Genomic DNA, 21,217 nt, shown 5'->3' on the forward strand with positions numbered 1-21,217 from the left:
GTGTATGTGTGTGTGTGTGTGTGTGTGTGTGTGTGTGTGTGAGAGAGAGAGAGAGAGAGAGAATTTGCATTATAAAAATATAAACCAAAGTGTTACTGCATGAGGATTTGGGGATGGAAGCTTCCCATCTAAGTTCTAGATACTTTGTGTCTTGAACAAAGAATGGAGTAGGACACAGACAAGCAGCCGGGAAGCACAGGTTTATTTGAAAGCAAAAGTAGTCTCTATAAGAAAAGCAGGAGTGGGCAAAGTGGGCACTACGGACCCGAGGGAACACTCCTGCCAGCTGTGGGGAGGAAATCAGGAAAAGAGAACTGGGACAGTCCTTTGCATACTTAAGCTGATAGACAGGTGGATTGACAAGCGGGGCTTATGAAACATATTGGTGTTAGTGCAGGCCCAAGGTTGTCTGAGCGCATCAGGATGAATGTGTGCAGGCTCCGTACAGAGATTGAACAGTTTTCACCTGGGATCTGGGCATCATGGTGCCAAAAGGTCATTATGAAGGACATCATCCTTGACTCCCAAGCATGTGTACTGGGCGAGGGCTCTGTTTTGCTGGACAAACATTCAGGTTGACAGAGTATGACATCAACAAGGTTGGCCACAGGAATTTTATCAGGACTCTTGGACAGTCTTTGGGGTTATCTTTTTTGAAGGGGTATTGGTGTGTTCCTTAGGCAGAGGCAAATCCATGGGGGGATCTATGGGCAGGCCTTGCAAGTGGTTCTGGCAACCGTGGATCCTGTAACTATCTGCCTGCCTCAAAAGGCAAGGAAAGAGCTCTGGCTCACAATTCACAGGAAAACACTTAAATCTCATCCCGTACCTTCCTCTTCTATGTAATGGCAGCTATGAGAAATGGCAGGTGGACAAATGCGTTTATGGGGTTCTTCTTGCATTGCTGGTGGGATGGTTGGTTGGCTTGTTTGGTTAAAAAACAATCCAATCTGACCCTACTTAGGTAGATTATGTATACACAGGTTCCATGATTCTGAACTCTTTCTCCAAATTCTTATAACAGAACTCTGGCAATGACCAAAGATGATAAAATAAGGACTAGAACTCAATTATTTGCAACAATATCTGAAAGGCTCCCTTCAGTATTTGCTTAGAATTTTCAACAACGTTGCTTACAGTATACTGTTCAAGTGTTTGCTTCTTATACCTCTTCAAATAATTCCTTACCAGAATCCTCAAAATATCTTGGATTTCAAATTCCATTTTCCTTTCATTTTTTTTGACCTACTCAAAATCTACTTTTTTATTATTCCAATTATGGATTCCTCAGTTAACTGGCCAACACTTTTCCACAGGTCATCTGCCAGGATACAAACTGTAGGTTTAAACATGCCAGGAATAAAATATGGGCTGGGATACTAGCCATACAACAGACAAGGGTCTCATATCTAAAATATACTTGGAACTCAAAAAATTAAACCCCCCAACAACAAATCCTCAAAGAAACAACTGCCCAATAAATAAGTGGGTGAAAGACTTAAAGAGAAACTTCTCTGAAGAAGAAAGAAGGATGGCCAATAGACACATGAAGAAATGTTCAACATCCCTAGCCATAAAAGAAATGCAAATCAAAACAACATTGAGATATCACCTCACCCCAGTTAGAACGGCAAAAATCAAGAACTCTAACAACAACAGATGCTGGAGGGGGTGTGGACAGAAGGGAACCTTACTTCATTGTTGGTGGGAATGTAAACTTGTTCAACCACTTTGGAAAGCAGTATGGAGGTTCCTCAAAAGACTTCACATAGAACTCCCCTATGACCCAGCAATCCCACTTTTGGACATTTACCCAAATGTTTACAAACAAGACCACACTAAAGCTACCAGCACAACTATGTTTATTGCAGCATTATTTACCATAGCTAAGATATGGAACCAACCCAGATGCCTCTCAGTAGATGAATGGATCAAGAAAATGTGGTATATATACACAATGGAATTCTATGCCTCTATCAGAAAGAATGACATTGCCCCATTTGTTAGGAAATGGAAAAACTTGGAAAAAATTATATTAAGTAAAGTAAGCCAGGCCCAAAGAAACATAGGTCCCATGGTTTCCCTTATTTGCAATATCTAGTATATGTATGAGTCAAGTGGAAAAGGTCAGATAATGTGATGTCAGGAAAATGAACCCTTAGATATGTATTTTAATGTTTTTTTCTTTCATGCATGTGTTTCTAACGCATTTATAAGATTATCTCTTTGTTGCTTTGTATGTTCCTCCCCCACAGTATAACCCCTGCTTTCACTATATTTGATGCCAGTATAACTTGTGGAGGAGACGGGGAAAAACCAGTTGTTTAAGGATACAGTGGACCTGTTGCAACAATGAGAAGTACAAGTTGTCATGCCCAAAACGAGCTTTACAACGTCGGTGCGGGGGGGGGGGGGGGGGGGGGGGGGGGGGGGGGGGGGGGGGAGGGGGAGGGGGGAAGGGGGGGAAGGCGAAGGATTGGGAGTGGGGGGGGAGGGGGGAGGCTGGGAAGGGATGTGAAGGGTAAACCAAAGGAGGAGGCTGCAATGCTTGGTAAGAAATGTACGCATTATCCTGCCCATGTAATTGTAACCCCTCTGTACAGTATGTTCACAAATAAAATTAAATTAAATTAAAAAAAAATATGGGCTGGGAATAACTGGATCTTTCGCTATGCTTGGAAACAGTTCAAATAACAGTGTTTATTTACTCCTCTTAGGTGTGCTAGAACTTGCCAGTAAAATCATCTGAACCTCCCGCTATAAACAATGTTTTGCATAGCCTGGACATGCTCATAATTAAATTTTTCCTTACATTTATGTCTCCTGCAGGGGAACAATTTAAAAAAACATGAGAAAAATATGACAAATATCCACCACTTAGAAATGATCTTTTCTTAATCTCTGCTTTGGATCTTTAAAAGTCTCCTTGAAATAAAGTATCCACAAAGTTTAATTTCTTTTATATTCCCCTCCATTTCCTTTCTTTTTTTCTTTTTAGACATAACCCTACCACAATTTTATTGTATTCATCCCAGTCAATTAATTTATATATAAAATTGAGATGAACTTCAATATTTATAATGTGTATCAAGGTGAAATAGTGCCATTTTCTTTTTAAAAAATTTCACCATTGCTTTTAAGAATTATTCATTTTTTTCATACATGGATCTGATTCATTGTATTAATTATCTATTTGTGAGTGTGTGTGTGTGTGTGTGTGTGTGTGTGTGTGTGTGTGTGACTACAGGGGCTTGAACTCAGAGCCTCATGGTCTTGTTCTGCTTTTTTGTTCAAGGCTCTACCACTTGAGCCACATCTCTACTTCTGGCTTTTTGCTGGTTAATTGGAGATTAGAGTCTTTCAGTTTTTGTCTGCCTGGGCTAGTTTTTGAACCTTGATTCTAAGATCTCAGCCTCCTGAGTAGCTAAGATTATAGATGTAAACCACCAGCACCTAACTAATCATCCATGTAAAATTTTTTAAAAAAACGTTATTATTAAAGGTGATGTGTAGTGGTTAAAGTTACATAAGTCAATAAACAGCACATTTCTTTTTTTTTTTTAATTTAATTTTATTTTTTTTGTGAACATACTGTACAGAGGGGTTACAATTACATGGGCAGGATAATGCTTACATTTCTTATCAAGCATTGCAGCCTCCTCCTTTGTTTACCCTTCACATCCCTTCCCATCCTCCCACCGCCCCACCCAAACCTCCCTGCCCCCCCCCCCCCCCCCCCCCCCCCCCCCCCCGCCACCAAAGTGGTAAAGTTAGTTTTTGACATGACCTTGTACTTCTCATTGTTGCAACAGGTCCACCTGTATCCTTAAACGACTTGTTTTTCCCCATCTCCACAAGTTATACTGACATCAAATATAGTGAAAGCAGGGGTTATACTGTGGGGGAGGGACATACAAAGCAACAAAGAGATAATCTTATAAATTCGTTAGAAACAAATGCATGAAATAAAAAAGCATTAAAATACATATCTAAGGCTTCATTTTCCTAACATCACAATATCTGACTTTGTCCGCTTGACTCATACATATACTAGTTATTGCAAATAAGGGAAACCATGGGACCTATGTTTCTTTGGGCCTGGCTTACTTCACTTAATATAATTTTTTCCAAGTTTTTCCATTTCCTAACAAATGGGGCAATGTCATTCTTTCTGATGGAGGCATAGAATTCCATTGTGTATATATACCACATTTTCTTGATCCATTCATCTACTGAGAGGCATCTGGGTTGGTTCCATATCTTAGCTATGGTAAATAATAACAGCACATTTCTTTTTGGACAATGTCACCCCTTTCTTCACTAATCATGTAGTTTTGCATGACAAATTATTTCCAAACTTAGTGACCCAAACACTCAACATTTACTATCTTACTATTTCTGTGGGTTTAGAAATAGAGATGTGCCTTAGGATCTGAGCTTGAGATACCAACCAACTAAGAGCCTAAATTCTGAGTCCATTTTGACTGTGGTATGGCCTCCTAGCAAGCCTTAGATGCTCTGAGTATGTATAGAATATTTCGTTATGGACCTGTTCCCAGCTCTCTGTCTAACTGTCCCATTACAATTCCTATTCAGGGATCCAGCTTGAATTTGGTGTCAAGGGCTCATTATTATTAGATAAAATAAGATGCCAACATTAACAGTGAAATAGGTCATGGTCAACTACCATCGAATTCAATCTGTTTTTCTGCATTATTTGATGTGATTTGGTGTCATTGGTTGTATGTTTTATCTTTTTTCTAGGCACCCATAAAGGATCACTTGAACAATTCATTCCAAGGTTCGTCTTCTTCTGAGACAGACGAGATCAAGCTTATAGGTGTATGGCCTACAGAAACTTGGAAAAGGTGGCATGGCGTTGGCCCGTCTCAATACATTGAGCACCCTCCTTCTCTACATTTCTCGTGTCAGTATGTTAGAGACTGGAAGTGTCCAGAATAACATATTGTGCACCGTCTACAGCAACCTGTATGTGTTTGGAGAATCTGTTTGTAAATTTATTTGTCCTTAGAAATGTTTGTTTCCCAGTACTAGTATTCCCCATTGTCTGAAAAGACAGAAAACAAATGCAAATATTTCTAGCATAACATTGACATTATTTATGCTCCAGCTCATCAAGATTCCTTAGGTTTGATCTTTACAACTCCCTCTCACCATACCTGGTTCTCATGTCTAAATATAGATCTTTGGACATATGTTAAAAAAGAATACAATTTCCCTGTGTCCTTGTCTATCTGTCGCGACTCAAACAAGAATAAATGAACTACAGTGTTCGTTTGTGTGACTCACAGCAGGCAGAGGGAAAGGAATAGGATGTGTTTGTCACTCATTACAAGCTGGTGATGTATAACCAATGAATGAAATTGATAGATAAAAAATTCAGAGTCAGTCCAACGTTGTGGAGATGATAATTCTCTACTGAGAACTCCTTTTATTTTGTTTATTTATCTTGTCAGTCATGAGGCTTGAAATAAGGGCCTGGGTGTTGTCCCTGAGCTCTTTTGCTCAAAGCTAGAGCTCTACCTCTTTGAGACTCAGTTGTATTTTGGTTGTTAATTGGAGATAAAAGTCTCACAGATTTTCTTTTCCTGGCTGGCTTTGAACTGAGATCCTTAGATCTCAGCCTCCTAAGTGGCTAGGATTACAGGCATGACCCACTTCTTTTTTAATTTTTTTTTTTTTTTTACTTTGGATGAAGAAACAAAGGCTTTTAAACCTCAAGTTGCTTGAAATATGATCAGAAATGCCATCAATAGCTAGCAGCTATTGTGATAGCCATGAAGTAGATGGAAAGATAGATTCCAAGCATACTCACAGTGTAATGGTGTGAAGGAAGATGCAGCAAGTGAGAGTCCACAGTTAGATACTATCTAAGATCTGGAATAAGTTCATACCTGTAATTATGGCTACTCAGGAGGCTGAGTTCTGAGGACTGATCAGGAAAGTCCATAAAACTCTTATCTCCAATTAGTCACCCAAAATCCAGAAGTGAAGCTGTGGTGCAAGTGTTAGGGCACTAGCTTTGAGCAAAAATGCTAAATGATGGTGCCCCAGGTTCTGAATTCAAATCCCAGTTCTGGCCTAATGAACAACATTATGTAAAGTCACTTTAAATAGAAGGATATCTTCAAAATCTGAAGAACTGACTCCAAACTGACTGATAGAAGCTCAGCATTCAGGCAAGTGCTGGAACTAAAGCTCCCAGTGCTCACTCAGTCAAGCAACTGCCACAGAGAGGGAGAGCTGGGGAGACCTATCATCAAGTCAGAATGTCCAATGGCCTCCGACCTTTGACTCGCTCTAACAATTCCCAGGGCTGATTCCTTGCTAGTGTGGTGATTAAGAAGCTCCTGCCAGTCAGTTCTCCTGTAAGTTAATACATAGATGCTCATGCTTTATGGGCTTGCTTAGGGCAAGTCTGCTCCACAAGAAAGCTTGGAATGCTTGGTATGTAAACAAAATCAGGTCTGTGGGGCTGCATGTCTAAAAGACAGCCCCTGCTTTATGCATGGGGTTTGTAACTTCTGTCCTGAATGCCTCTTGGAAGATAGATTATTATTATTATTATTAATCATTATCATTATTATCTCTCCAAGAGAATGCCATTTATCATGACAATGGGTTTGTTTTCCTCATAGCACTGAGTGCTTGAATGCGTATGGATTTTCAAGACTGATAATAATAATAATAATAAGGCAATCTAGGGCAAGACAGGAATTTAGGGGTGTTTAGGAGGAATTCCAGGAATGGAAGGAATCTTGATAAACTGCCTGCTGGGGAGCTTCCAGACTCAATATCTGAATCTACTAAATACAAATGTATAGACCCAGGTAGTCTGGTCCATCCTTTCAAATCTCTTTTAAGGATTCTTTGCCTCTTGGGCTACCTTCACTATTGGTTCCCTAAAATGTTTTTCCCAGAGACCATGCACATCCACACATTCAGAATGAATGATCTTTCTGAGCTCTTTTCTGCCCTCATCCAGCTCTCTTTTTTCCTGGAGCCCTTTGTCAAGAAATCACCCCAGACCCCTGCCCCCCCCCTCACCCCCCCCCCCCCATGTGTGGCAATTATTTTTCTACTCCATGAGACCACTTGTTCCAGTCAAGCAAGCATTTCCCTGCCTTGCTGATACACTTTTTTAGATGGCTCTTTTGTAGTGGCTTCATTAATACTAACGAAGCATTACCAGAGCTTTCTCACTGTTAAAATAGAATTCAGAGTGTTTTACCAGAATGCCCAAATGCTTTCTATCCCCCATTGAAGCTGAGATCTTGGATAGGAATTGTTCCGGAAGAGCCTTTAGGCAGACAGTTTGGCACAGATGCACTGGGGAGTTTGACTATAGGCACTTAGGGCATTGGAGGGAGGCTGGGACATGAAACTTCAGTTAAAATATATTCAAGATGGGGGCCCGTGCATCACGCCTGTAATCCTAGCGACTCATGAGGTTGAGATCTGAGGATTGCGGCTCAAAGCCAGCCTGGGCAGGAAAGTTCATGAGACTAGAAAAACTGGAAGTGGAGCTGTGGCTCAAGTTGTAGAGTGTTCACCTTGAGCCAAAGAGCTTAGGGACAGCGCCCAGGCCAAGAGTTCAAGCCCCATGACCAACAAAAACAAAAACAAAAAATTCAAATTTAGGCTTTTTTTTCCTTTCCTCATCCAGGCTCTTCATTAGGTGCCTTTAGGTATACAATGTGAACAAGTGTCTTATAACCTCCACTAGCCTTTTTCCTTTTCTGCTTATTTAAAAATGGGGCAAATCAAACCTTATTGATGTTACCAGAAGGTTGGCTGATCAATAAACACATAAACACACGTAAAACACAGCATGACCTTGGTCGGGACACATTGTACTCATAAACTGATATGCTGAATTGAAACCCTTTTGTACAACTACTAAAAGATAATAGCAATAAATAAATAAATAAAATGCAAGCTTTGCTGTAACTTTTGGAAGAGAGACCGAGTACTTTGAGTTGTGAATTTAAATTTTCAAATGTATCATAAAATAAATTCTTGAGTTGTCTAAAGTTATAATTAGATTGGTTAAGTAAAATAAGCCAGACTCAGAAAGAAAGACGAATAGTATCTATTTGTACTCCTATGTGGAATTTACGTAAGAAAGAATATGAATGTAGAAGGTAGAGTATTTATCAAAAGGACAGGAAGGGAATGGTGGACATAGGAGGTGGATGAAGAAGTAAGAGGTATTGGGGATGTTGAACATGGTTAAAATATGTTATATGGGTGTATGAAATGCCAATGAAACCCATTATTTTATGCCATTAAATATACTAATAAAATATAATTATACTTGGATGACAGGTAATACCATAATTGGCTTTAAAATGTTATGTCATGAAGGAATCAAATGAAAATGTCAGGGAGGTCTTTCTGTGTGTGTGTGTGTGTGTGTGTGTGTGTGTGTGCGAGCACACAAGCATGAGTGTGCACACACACTACTAGGGATTGAACTCAGGGTCTCATGCTTGCTAGATAGGTGCTCTGCCACTCAAATCCTATCTCTTATTTCTGCCCTGAGCTATCCTGAACAATAATCTCCTTATTTATGCTTCCATGTGTATCTAGGATCATAGCCTTGAGCTACATACGTATATGTTGAGATGGAGGTCTCATGAAGTTTTTCCCTGGCCTGGACTTGAACCACCATCTCTTAGCCTGCTTCTATAGCTTGTCTATTTTGAATATTGTTGCTGGAAACACGTATACTATTATATGCTGTTACACATTTGTTTGGGTACATTTCCTAGGGATGGAAAGTATGAAGGAATGACATCAGCAGGATCATTTGGTACTTCTATTTGTAGAACTTTTGAGGGACTGTCATAATGATTTCCATCATGGCTATACTAATTTACATTCCTACTGATAGTATTTCTCCTTTCCTTGTTTTTCTATCTCTGCATCCCATTTGTGTCTTGTTTGTTTTCTTGATTATTGCCACTCTAATTGGAGTGAGATGAAACCTCATTGTGATTTTTGGCTTACATTCCCTTTATGGCTAAGGATTTCTCATCAGATATGGAAAAGTGTTTGAAAACTGTTTTTTTTTTTTCATTTGCCACTTGCTCAATCAGTTCTCCTTTTTTTTTTTTTTTTTTTTTTTTTTTTAAACTGCTCAATTTGTTTGTCATTTGCTAATTGGATTGTTTGTTTTACTGGTTCTTTTGTTGTTGTTGGTCGTGGTTCTTGAACTCTGGGCCTGGGCGCTGTTCCTTAGCTCTTCAGCTCAAGCCGAGTGCTCTACCACTTGAGCCACAGCACCACTTCCGGTTTTTCTAGTAGTTTATTCAAGATAAGAGTTTCATGTACTTTCCTGCCCAGACTGGCTTTGAACTGTGATCCTCAGATCTCAGCCTCGTGAGTAGCTAGGATTACAGGCATGAACCACTGGTGCCCGGTGTTCTACTGGTTCTTAATTTTTGAACTCAGTATATATTCTGGAGATTCATCTTCTGTGTGCTGAATAGTAGCACACAATTCCCCCTGCCCAATTCTTTAAGCTGTCACTTCATTCTGGTAGATACTTCCTTTTGACATATGGAAATCTTTTACTCTGCTGTAATCCTAGTCAACTCATGCTCTTAATTCCCAAGCTACTGGAGGTCTATTCAGAAAATGGTTGGTTCTGCCTACATCTTCAATTATATTTTGTATGCTTCTTAGACGAAAGCATACCCACGCTCAACTTCACCAGTGGACTCAGCCACTGGCAAGTTCATGCTGAAGAACGACTAGAAGGTAAATCCTAGTTGAAGGAAGAGAGTTCCCGAGAGTGTTTTTGAAGGGACTCTATTGTTATTGGACACTTCCTCTGTGTCCACTTCTTAGCTGATATAGAATAAACATGGCAGAGCTGATTTATACTGCCAAGCCCCTGAACCTATGTCAGAAGCCGACTAACTCAGTATGCAGCATGTTTGGGAATCTACGTTAAGAATGCTGTGCAGATATAGAGGCTGAAACTCTTACTGGTTTTTTGACTGGCATTGACTGGATTCTTGAAGACGTAGAATCTAAGCATCCAAGATGATCTTCATTTTGGACTGTGGGAAATGAAACCATTTGAAATTTGTTACCAAGTTGTGATGTGTATGTTTTCTCAATCAGATTTTATCCTGCCTTTTTGTAGGTGGGCTTTTACTTGGACAGTTATAGCTGCTATGATTTTGATATTATTTTTAATTTTTTACCTTAAATCAGTTACAGGAAAAAAGTTTTGAACCTCTCCCGCCCCTGCACTATTCAGATCCTAAACAAACCTTTACATTTTTTTTGATAATTTTATATTTTCTCTTTCTAAAAATATTAAATCCTAGAGAAAAAGAATGCTGTGCCATATAAGGAAACAAAAATAGTATTAAAAGTGGGTTCAGAATTTATTTTTTGAGTTTAGCTAAGAATCCCTGTTGCTAAGAAGATAACTCTTAGTGATTATGAAAAGTAAAAGGCACGATACAGGAAAACGTGAGTACACTGAAAAGGAAAACATGATTATAAAGACGATTGATCCATTGCAGAAATCTAGGAGAAAGCTGGGAGACTTTGTTTTCCTAAGTTACTTGGACAGAAAAGTGTGAAGGCATTGGCTCTGATTCAAAGAAGATACCCTAACTCCCAACTGAGCATATGAGAAGATGCTTCTAAATCCCTAGGACATAGGGAAGGAAAAAAAAATCAGGATGAGGTACTCTGTACACGCTGCTTCCTAAAGGTTGAAGCCAGCAGTTGGACAATAGAACTTTCAGTAACAGCATGCTGGCTTTGGGAATGAATTTTTTCCTACTGAAGCAAATCTGTTGGTAGATGGTTGTGTGAAGATGATGATGGCCTTTGGGGAGTTAATCAGCAGCAGCAAGACTGGCAGCTGCTGGATCCGCAGCCCTGGGACAGGCAACCAGGCACACGGACGCATGTGGGGTGGTAGCAGGTTCTGGTGCAGTACACAGGCCCAGAGCAAGCTGGCTGGCAGCAGATCTGGCAGCAGCTGGACTCACAACAGCTGGGCTGGCAACATGGCTGGCAGCAGCTGGGCTGGCAGCATGGCTGGCAGCAGCAACTGGCCATACAGGTTGGTCTCCAGCAGGTAGACTGGCAGCAGTTGGGCTGGCAGCAAGAGGAAAAGCAGGAATGGGTCATGGTGGCAGGTGTGGGTAGTGGTTCCTTTCACAGTTAGTATTCTGGAGTGTGGTGCCTTTTTTTTTCTTTCTTCTCTGATCTGGACCTTTTATATACCTGGCCTCCAGAATTTGGACCAATCAGTAAACATTTTCCTTGTTGCTTGTTTATGTTGTTTTTCTGTATTCCGTTTAGGAATTGACATGGAGGAAGTTTCCACCCCCCTCTTAAATGTCATGAGTCTTTTGAGTGTGTTTAATCTTTTCTTAATTAGAGGCAACTCATAGAGGCCTTTTTCAGATAAAAGGAAGGAGTCAGGTCATCAGCATCTTTCTTGCAGTGATCATCATCTGATCATGTGTTAGCTTCTGCTGGCCCGGGAGTCTCTAGGTACTGGTTCCTCTGTGGCTTTGTTCTACTGGTTGTTCTTAGATTATCTCTGGTTTGGGTTGGTAGGGGGAAGAGGGGAGTTTGATTACGTTATGCTCACAGGGCTGTACTGAATGTCTGATTCCATGTCTGTGTGGCTACAAAAACATGAGTCCAGACCAGTACAAGTATCTATTCTGTATCAGCAACCCCACTTGTGTGTCAGGTACAATGGAAACAGGTTATTTGGTAAAATGAGTTCTTAGTTATACAGCAAAAACATAGCAGGTGGGTAGAAGCAGAAGGATTATACTGGGACTTAGAAAATACTCATTTCTATCCCCCTTCAACCCAACCTTTCCAGGGATGACACAGTTCAAGATGCATTGTGTACATAAATCGCTTTAAGTGCCAAAATGCCCAATAAACACCTAAAAATTAAGAAAAGTGAGGGAAGAGGTGGGGTGGGTGAGAATGTTAAAAGGGGTATATTCATAAACTGCTCTGCCTAATGGCAATTCCTTTGAACAACTACTTAAAGACAATAATAGTATATTAGAAAGAGAAATGTGAGGGAAGGGGTGGGTTGGGAAGGGTGGGTGGGCATGTTGAAGGGGTGACATTGATCAAGACACATTGCATTCACAAACCGTTTGGTTGAATGGCAACTCCTCTGAATGACTACTTAAAAGATAAAAAGTATTTTTAAAAGATCTATGTGCCGAGTTCAAAAAAAGACAGAAAAGTAAACACTAACTTATTTACATCTTAGGTGACCAATAGTCTTTGTCCAAGAATGAGGCATTTTCTATTTATAGTGGGCATAATTGGATCTAACTGGGGAACTTCTTGAAATACCAGACATGCTGATGATTCTAATAACCCTGTCACTTAACAGAGCTGGTAATCTGGGGTGGCTGGTTGCATAATTCTTATTTTCTTTCTTTTGTGGTTTTCTTGATAATAAAAGAACTAGATTAGGGACTTCAGTGGCTGAATTATCTGTCAGTGCTAGTATCTCTCCAATACCTCTCCAACTTTTTTGTTAAAAACTTCATTCCTACAGTGTTCCAATTATGAGTTCCCAACTTAATAAATTATCACAAAATTTAATACACCCATATCACTATAATCACTTAAGAAATAGAACATAATTCCTTTTCCTTTAAATTAAACGCCTCTTTCATATCCACGGGTAGACAACCTGTCTATTGATTTCTAAAATTGTAGGTCAATATGATTAAGTCACATTATAATGAATGAAATAATACAAATTTGGCTATTTTTTCCTGGATATTTTAATAGTACTTCACTTATTTTTATTGCTCTAAAATCTTCCAGGAAATGAAGAGCTGGAGAGGGATAAAGGTGAACATAGCACAGTATATACAGATATGAAAAAAATGTCAATCACCTTTACAATAGAATTTAAGTAAAGAAAATGTCATACATGAAAACCATTAGTATAATTTTTTCCAATTTTTTTATTGGCATCAGTTCATTGTGCAAGGAGGTTTCATTTTGGTATGCCCATGTAGGCATACAGTGTGGCTTGCTTGAACTCATGCTCCTCACTTTCCTTTACCACTCTTTCCCAAAACAATCGCAGCAGGCTCCATTATTCCATTTCATATATGTTCGTAAAGTATATTGACTGTACTCACCCAAGATTCAGCCTCTCCATTCACCCTACCCAGTCCCACTAGTACCCATACCCCAGATCTTCTGGATACCAACAACACACAGGCTGAACAAGCAATCAGGAGAACAACTCCACCCACCGCAGTCTCCCAAAAAAATACCCAGGAATTAGCTTAATCAAGCAGGTGAAAGCCCTCTATGATAAAAAACGAAGCAAGACACCAGAACGTGGAAAGACTTCCCATGCTCACAGATTGGTAGAATTAATATCATGAAAGTGGCCGTGCCACCAAAAGCAATCAATCAATTGAATGCAATCCCCATCGAGACGCCAATGTCATTGTACACAGAAATAGAAAAATTAATTCTTTTTTTCTCAATGTTAATTTTATTGTTAAGTTGTTGTAGAGAGGGGTTACAGTTACATGAGTAAGGCAATGAGTACATTACTTGTCGATCATTGTTACCTCTTCCCTTCCTTGTTGTTGTCCCACTATCCCTTCCCTCCCCTCTCTCCCACACTCCTACTCCCCCCCACCCCCCTCGCCACCCGAAGGTGTGAAGTTCATTTCCAATACACTGTCCTGTGTGTCTCATTGTTGCAATGGGTCATCCGGTGTCCTTGTTTCAGCGTTTTGTTATTCCTCTTCCCCTCCCCAGATTAGACATATGTATATACAAGATGCAGGGTATCAAAATCGAGTACAGTGATAACAGGGGATATGCTATATGGGAAAGAACATACAAAGGAAACAACAACAACAAATAAAATCACATGGTCCATTTAAAACAATAACAATAAAGACAACCTCTTGTGTCCATATCTTGGGGTTCATTTCACTTAGCATCATCTTATATGGTCATTTGTACATGGTTTTTGAGCTTTTCAGCTCATCTGATAAGATTATCCTATATGTATACTAATTATTGCAAGTAAGGGAAAGGATGGGACCTAAATTTCTTTGGGACTGGGTAACTTCACTTAATATGATTTTTGGAAAAATTAATTCTTAAACTTACATGCAAGCACAGGAGACCTGAGTGGCCCCCTCCCCCCAAAAAAAACAACCCTCAAGTAATGTGGAGATAACACAATGTTAGACTTCAAATTATATTATGAACTTATAGTAACAAAAGCAACAGGGTTTTTATGTGCTTTCATACCACATACCAATCAGACAGACAGGTTGCAGTTTCAACCAAGTATATATGTGTTCCTTTCCCCCACACCCTAACCTGCATGCTTGTGTTCTTAACCTTGGTCATTCTGACTGGAGTGAAATGAACTCTCAGTATCTCTTTGTTTTGTGTTTCCTTTATGATCAGGGATATTGAGGACTTAGGTATTTATTGTTCATTCAAATTTCTTCTTTCAAGAATTGTCTTTTCAGTTTATTTGTCCATTTATTAGTTGGGTAGTTGGTAGTATAGTTTGTTGAGCTTTCTAGATGTTGTGGTGATTAATCTCTTATCAGATGAATAGCTGACAAGGATTCTCTCCCATTCTGAGGCTATCTCTTTAGTGAATATTTTCTCTGCTGTGCAGATGCTTTTTAGTTTTGATGCAATCACATCTATCATTACTTGCTCTTATTTGCCGAGCTGTTGACATTCTATGCAAGAAGTTACTGCCTATGCCAATAAGTTCCAGGGATGGGTGATAGAAACCTTTATATATCTTTACACACATTTTTATTTTTACCATTTTGTGTTACATGTCTTCACTCTCTTAATGGTTATCTTACAGCAAGAAGAGATTCACATTTTCAATATTATATATATACATATATATTTTCATCTATATACATATATTGAATATATATACACATATATATTCAATATTTCGATATAATATTGAAAATATGACTTGAACTCAGGGCCTGGGCTCTGTCCCTGAGCCTCTCTGTGCTCAAGGCTAATTTGAGCCACAGTGCCAATTCTTTTTCTGAGTAGTTTATTGGAGAGAAGAGTCTCATGGACTTTACTGCCTGAGCTGGCTTTGAACCACCATCCACAGATCTCAACCTCCTTAGGATTATAGGTGTGAGCCACTGGTGCCCCGCTTTATATAATAATTTTATACAGACTTACTGTAAGACATTTAGCAACCTAATATCATGAAGATGTTGTTTATTTTCTTCTATAAGATTTATTATTTTACCTTTTTGTAATTACACCTAAAATACAACTTTGATTGATTTTATATGGTTTAATTTCCTTCTCCCCCGAGGTGAAAAGTTCCATAAAAGAATCAAGATTCATATGTATACAACCCCTATTGGTTGAAAAACGTAATTGTTCTCTTGTGCGTTTTTTATGCTTTTTATTTTTTATGTTTTTTTTTAATTGAAAGCTAGGCATTTAAAATAATATAGTATGATACAATCTGGAATTAAGATTCTTCTGTAGGATTTATCATTACTCTTTGGCTTTTCTCAGCTAATTCTGATAAATATATCAGTTTTTTTAAACACATTTAGACTACTGAAATATCAACTAGGTTAGCTAATAATTAGTCAGAGGTTTCCTTAAATACCTTAAACCAATAAAGAGGTTGTCTGCCATGGAACTCTAGATGTGGTAAGTGTTGAGCATGCCAGTTAGGAGAAGCTCTTCAGAAGCCAAGAAGAGTCTATGTTTCTACTTCTGATAGCTTGCAAAAGGATGATTACCCGCACTTAGACCTCATTTTCCTTTTAGAGGCAGACATGGCCTACATAAAGCATTAATGCTGAGGTTTTGAGAAGGTCTGCCCATGTTTCCCTCATGTTCATTGTAGGTTTTGATGGTGTCTAGTAACGTACGTGTGTGTGTGTATGTGTATGTGTGCGTGTATGTATGTGTTTCATCTACCTTTACACACAAAACTACCTTGCAAAGGAAAGTGTTGATTTCCTTTGCAAGGGAAAGGCTAAGCTAGATAAAGAGTGAAACCTGCCCAGGGCCAGTCAGTTCTGCTTGGAGAGAAGTAGATATATTAGAGTACCTGTCAGGTAAAATAAGAAGCCTAAGGTGCTGGGCCCAATGACATTGGACAAGGACATTTTGTCACCTACTGACTACCAAAGATATTCTTGGCCTTGAACATCTTTTTGGATAATTGTGGGGCTACAAAGGAATACTAGAAGCAGGAAACAGTGAATGTAAAGCCTTAGGTACAACGTACTATAGAAACAAAAAACAAAACCCAGAAACATGATAAGGTGTAGAGATTTATTAGGAAATAAATGCAAATTAATTAGACAAGTTCCTTGTCACCAAGAAGAGAATTTTGTAAAGTAAGCATAGCAGGGAGAAGAATAAGCCATAAGGATAAAAGTGTAGTGAGGAAATACTCATCACTAAGAAGAGTCAGGAAAGGGGCTATATTTGTCTGCTTATTTTTTAGGTTGTTTAGAGCAAAAAGACATAGATTACTTTTCAACATCTGAGAATGTGACTCAAGATCAAAAGCAGATAAAGTAGACTGAGAACAAGAACACGGATTAGCAGGTAAAGAGATGAACAGCCAATGGAGTAAATTTTTCCCCTATCAACAAGACCTGCCCTTGGCAAGAAAACAACCAGTGGATGGTTGATGATAGCAAAGCCTGGCAGTCATATTATTGCCAGGCTTGGGTTGGTAGATGGAAAGTTGCAATGTGAGACAGGGATGAGGGTCAACTGCAGCAAGATTAGAAACAGCTGGATCCGCAGCCCTGGGACAGACAACCAGGCACACGGACACATGTGGGGTAGTAGCAGGTTCTTGTGCAGTACACAGGTCCAGAGCAAACTGGCTGGCAGCAGCTGGACTGGCCGCAAGGCTGGCAGCAGCTAGACTCACAGCAGCGAGGCTGGCAGCAGGGCTGGCAGCAGGGCTGGCAGCAGCTAGACTCACAGCAGCCTGGCTGGCAGCAGGGCTGGCAGCAGCTAGACACACAGCAGCAGGGCTGGCAGCAGGGTCTGCTGCAGCAGCTGGTCACACAGGTGGGTCTGAAGCGGGTTGTGCAGCAGGTAGTTTGGCAGCAGGGCTGGCAACAGCTGGAGCTGCCACAGCTGGGCTGACAGCAGGGCTGGCAGCAGCTGGTCACACAGGTGGGTCTCCAGCAGGTGGTTCTGCAGCAGGTGGTCCTGCAGCAGGTGGGCTGGCAGCAAGGGGAGCAGCAGTTGGTCATGTTAGCAGGTGTAGAGGATGGGCTTCTGTTCCCAGAGGAGATTCCCAGATTCTGAGAGCTTCTTTGATTCTGGGGCTTTTATACCCCTGGCACTGGTGTGGGGACCAATGAATGAGCAGGACTTTTCTTTGTTGTTGTTTGTTTTCTGTAGGCTCATGGGGAAATGGCTGAAGGAGGAAGTTTGCCCCCAAGTATTACAAATCTTTTGAAAATCACCCATTAGGCAATTAATAGCGGATAATTCATGGAGAGCATTTCTAGAAGTCACCTGCATCATGCTTCCTATTGTAGTCATCATCTGGGGTCATGTGACAGTTTCTGTGGCTATGGGAGGAGCTTCAACTTCTCCTTCCTTTGTTTGCTTTGGCCCCAGTGCCCCTGTGGAGAGACTGGGAAGTATCTTTGATGCCCATGTGTTCACAGGGACAACTTGAATCCCTGTCTGTGTCCAGATGGGTTCTACCAAAAGCCAATTTATTCAAGACTACAATAAGTACAATAAGTACGTCGGATTGAGCAAACCTTACCCATGTTATACTTGTTTTTGCCATCTTTTTCCATATATACCTCAGCACCAAGGGCTGAGGAGAGAGGCTAAAGGAAGATGCAGGGTTTCAAACAGCATTTAGATTTCTCATGGAGTTGATCAGCAGGATATCCCTACCTGCCTGCTGCTTCCATATTCCACATGATGACCTCGTCCGTTTTTATCATTTTCAAGGAAATCAAAGCATAGTGTGCTGTGGGACAAGACCATACATTTGTATGTATAGCTTGATCAAATTTGACAAAGAGCCCAGTGTGCTCAGAAGTCATGCCAGGACCTCATGTTTTTCCTTATCCCTCTCTTTCCTGTAGCAACTATTTTCCTTTTTTGTCTAATATCACAGTTGTGCCCATTTTTGAACTTTATCTGAATTGAAATTACATAGTCTATACATTTGTTAAAAACTTGGTATCCTCTGATAAAAATTAAGTTTGTACTGCCAGGCATTAGTGGCTTGTGCCTGTAATCCTAGCAACTCAGGAAGCTGAGATCCGAGAATCTCACTTCAAAGCCTGCCTGGGCAGGACAGTCTGTGAGATTTTTTTTTTTTGGGTCCGGTCATGGGGCCTGAACTCTGGGCCTGGGTGCTGTCCCTCAGCTCTTCAGCTCAAGGCTAGCGCTCTACCACTTGAGCCACAGTGCCACTTTTGGCTTTTTTTCTTTTTGCTTATGTGGTGCTGGGGAATCGAACCCAGGGCCTCAGGCATGCAAGGCAAGCGCTCTACCACTAAGCCACCTTCCCAGCCCGTCTGTGAGACTTTTTTTTAATCTCCTATTAACCACCAAAAACCTGGAAGTGATGCTGTGGCTCAAGTGATAGAAGTACTAGCCTTGAGCAAAAAAAGCTCAGGAACAGCACCTAGGCCCTGCATTCAAGCCCCAGTACTGGCACACAAAATATTTGTCAAATTTACCCACTTTGCATAGGAGGTATTTGTTCATTTCCAATTATCTTCTCTTCTCTTTGTATAACAGGAAAACAACTTAGTTATGCTTCTCCTGATGGAGATTTTTCCATCATTAGCGTTTTGGTGAATCATGATCTTATGAATATTTTTGCTCTCACTTTGGCCAATGAGTGCATGCATTCCTGCGAATATATTCTTGGAAATGAGATTCCTAAGTTCCGTGTTCTAAATTAGGCACATTAGTAGATCCAAACTTTTTTTTTCAAAACTAATTGCAACAACATACAAATTATTGTTTTTTCTGCCTTCCATTTGATCAATACCTGAGTTTCTTCTCCACAGAAGTTTTCCATTCCTATGTGAGATTGATATTTTTTCAAAATGTTTGAAGCAGATGCCATTCAGTACCCAGTCCTTTGAGCTTCCTGTTCTACTTTCTGCAACAGAAACAACATACCAACCAACCAACAAACCACCCTTGTGGATTACATTTTGTCTCCCTATGCAGATCAGTTATAATTAAACTGTTGGAAAATGTCTGCAAGGAACTTTTTAGGCTATGCATTTGAGAAGACCATATATTTCCTGAACCAAAGTCAAGTTAGATATGTGGAAGAAACTGTGTCTCTCAGATGGGGTCCCTAGTTGTCTCTTCCTTTTTTTCCCCCTCTCCTGTAGGAGTATCAGCCATCTCATCACCAAACACTTGAGTTCTATGTTGTTACTTGTTCCTTTCCCTATAGTTCTGGTGTTCTATCCTTTAGACTACATTCATCCAATCATGGCTCTTGGCAGTACACATTCCTTTCACCATGTTTCTTTCCTCACATTTTTATAACTCCAGAATCCTAGACTTTCATTTCCTTAAGTCCACTGGTTCCTTCTCAAAAATTTAGGGAGTTATTTCCATCTTTTCAGTCTAGAGTTTACAGAAGGATCAAAGACTGGTAAGCACTCTGAATTGTTACTGCGATCCCCAGGATTTGTCATTACTTAATTTCCCTAGTAATATCTCGATCTAGGAACAAATAATCCCTCCAAGTCCGGGTGCAAATGAAATTTGGTCTGTGTTTCATGGGGCATGGCAACTCCTTCATGGCTATTTGTTTAGGTGATCAGAAGCCTTTCTAGATGTTTCTCTCAGATCACAGTCCTGGAAGAATGGTGAGAACACAATGGATGATCAAAATATTTCAAGCATTTACCCTTGGCTGGGTAGAGACTCAGACAGAAAGAACTTCACAACACTGATGAGGGTCCTTTTTTAGTGGTATGTACTGGTATTTGAACTCAGGGCTTTATGTGATACTCTTATTACTTGAGCCACACTCATACCTTTTTTGTATTAGTTTTTGAATAGAGTCTCATATTTACTTTTGTTTAGGACCAGACACAGATAAGATCCTCCTATCTATGCTTCCTTTGTAGTTGGACAATGTGTGCATGCCACTACAACTGGCTTGTTTGCTGAGATGGGGGGTCTCAATGTATGGGCTGCCTTCAGCCACCATCCTCTTGGTCTCTGATTGCCCAGTAACTGGGATTACAGGTGTGAACTACTATTCCTGATCTTTACTAGAGTTCTAAAAAAAGTCACTGTTGCTCTTATTATACTGCTTCTTGTTGCTAGGGTACCATGGATGGGGAAGAGTTTTGAAAGTAGAAAATGTTTTGAAAAATGTAAGAAATTTCAGATTCCGTTGCCAAAGGGCAACCTGAAGCACATTAGTTTCCCCATAACAAGTCACCAGCATCATTTCTACTTATTGTGGAAGCTGTACCTGAGCTTGAACCAGAAAGCCCAGATCCTGGACTCGATTCTGTCTATTACTCCATGGTATGATGCAGACCACTGCATCATGATGGTTCTGTGAAAGTTTCTGATGTTATATGGATAACAATCTCAAATGCAAAACCAAAGCCATGGAAATGACATAGAACACACATAGGAAGCAATGTAGTGAAAACTTTATTAGGAAAGAAATAGGCAGTGCCCTTTTAGCGAAGGGAGAAGTACAAGGATATTTTAAGAGAGAGAAAACAAGTCACAAAGATGTACAGTATATTGAAACAAACAATAGTTATTTACCATTGCAAGACCTAATAAGATATGTCTGGGCATGCCTTTCTGTTTCTTTTTTTAACTTCTTACTATAAAAGGCAACATCCCTTTTTCAAGGCCAAGACCACGAGGCAGGTCAAGAACAGATGATGCTGACAGCTAGGGAGCAGAATGAAGAGACTATAAAAGTGGATAGGAACATGCTCTGAGCAAGCTCGAAGATCTGTTCCCAAGGAGATGACTGGAAGTTTGATGACAGTGTGTATCTGATAGGCAGAGACAGGGCAGTGGGCTTCTCACAGTTTGGTTATCAGGCAGGTCTGAGAGTAGACGGTTATTCTAGGCAGGTAGTGGATCTGTGATGAGTTGA

The 21,217-nt window shown here is 40.1% G+C and overlaps 1 protein-coding gene across 1 annotated transcript; it reads right to left on the reverse strand.

Moving 5' to 3' along the window:
* Nucleotides 1-10,890: 10,890 nt before the first annotated feature.
* On the reverse strand, nt 10,891-17,330 carry LOC122103604 (keratin-associated protein 9-4-like). The gene is made up of 2 exons (XM_042674212.1): nt 16,864-17,330; nt 10,891-11,179 (listed from the first exon to the last, which is right to left on the reverse strand). The coding sequence occupies exons 1-2, from the start codon at nt 17,328-17,330 to the stop codon at nt 10,891-10,893; spliced, it is 756 nt and encodes a 251-aa protein (XP_042530146.1).
* Between the last annotated feature and the right edge of the window lie 3,887 nt (nt 17,331-21,217).

The sequence above is a fragment of the Dipodomys spectabilis genome, unplaced genomic scaffold (assembly GCF_019054845.1).
Source record: "Dipodomys spectabilis isolate Male_0828 unplaced genomic scaffold, ASM1905484v1 ptg000018l, whole genome shotgun sequence".
Taxonomy (NCBI): Eukaryota; Metazoa; Chordata; class Mammalia; order Rodentia; family Heteromyidae; genus Dipodomys; species Dipodomys spectabilis.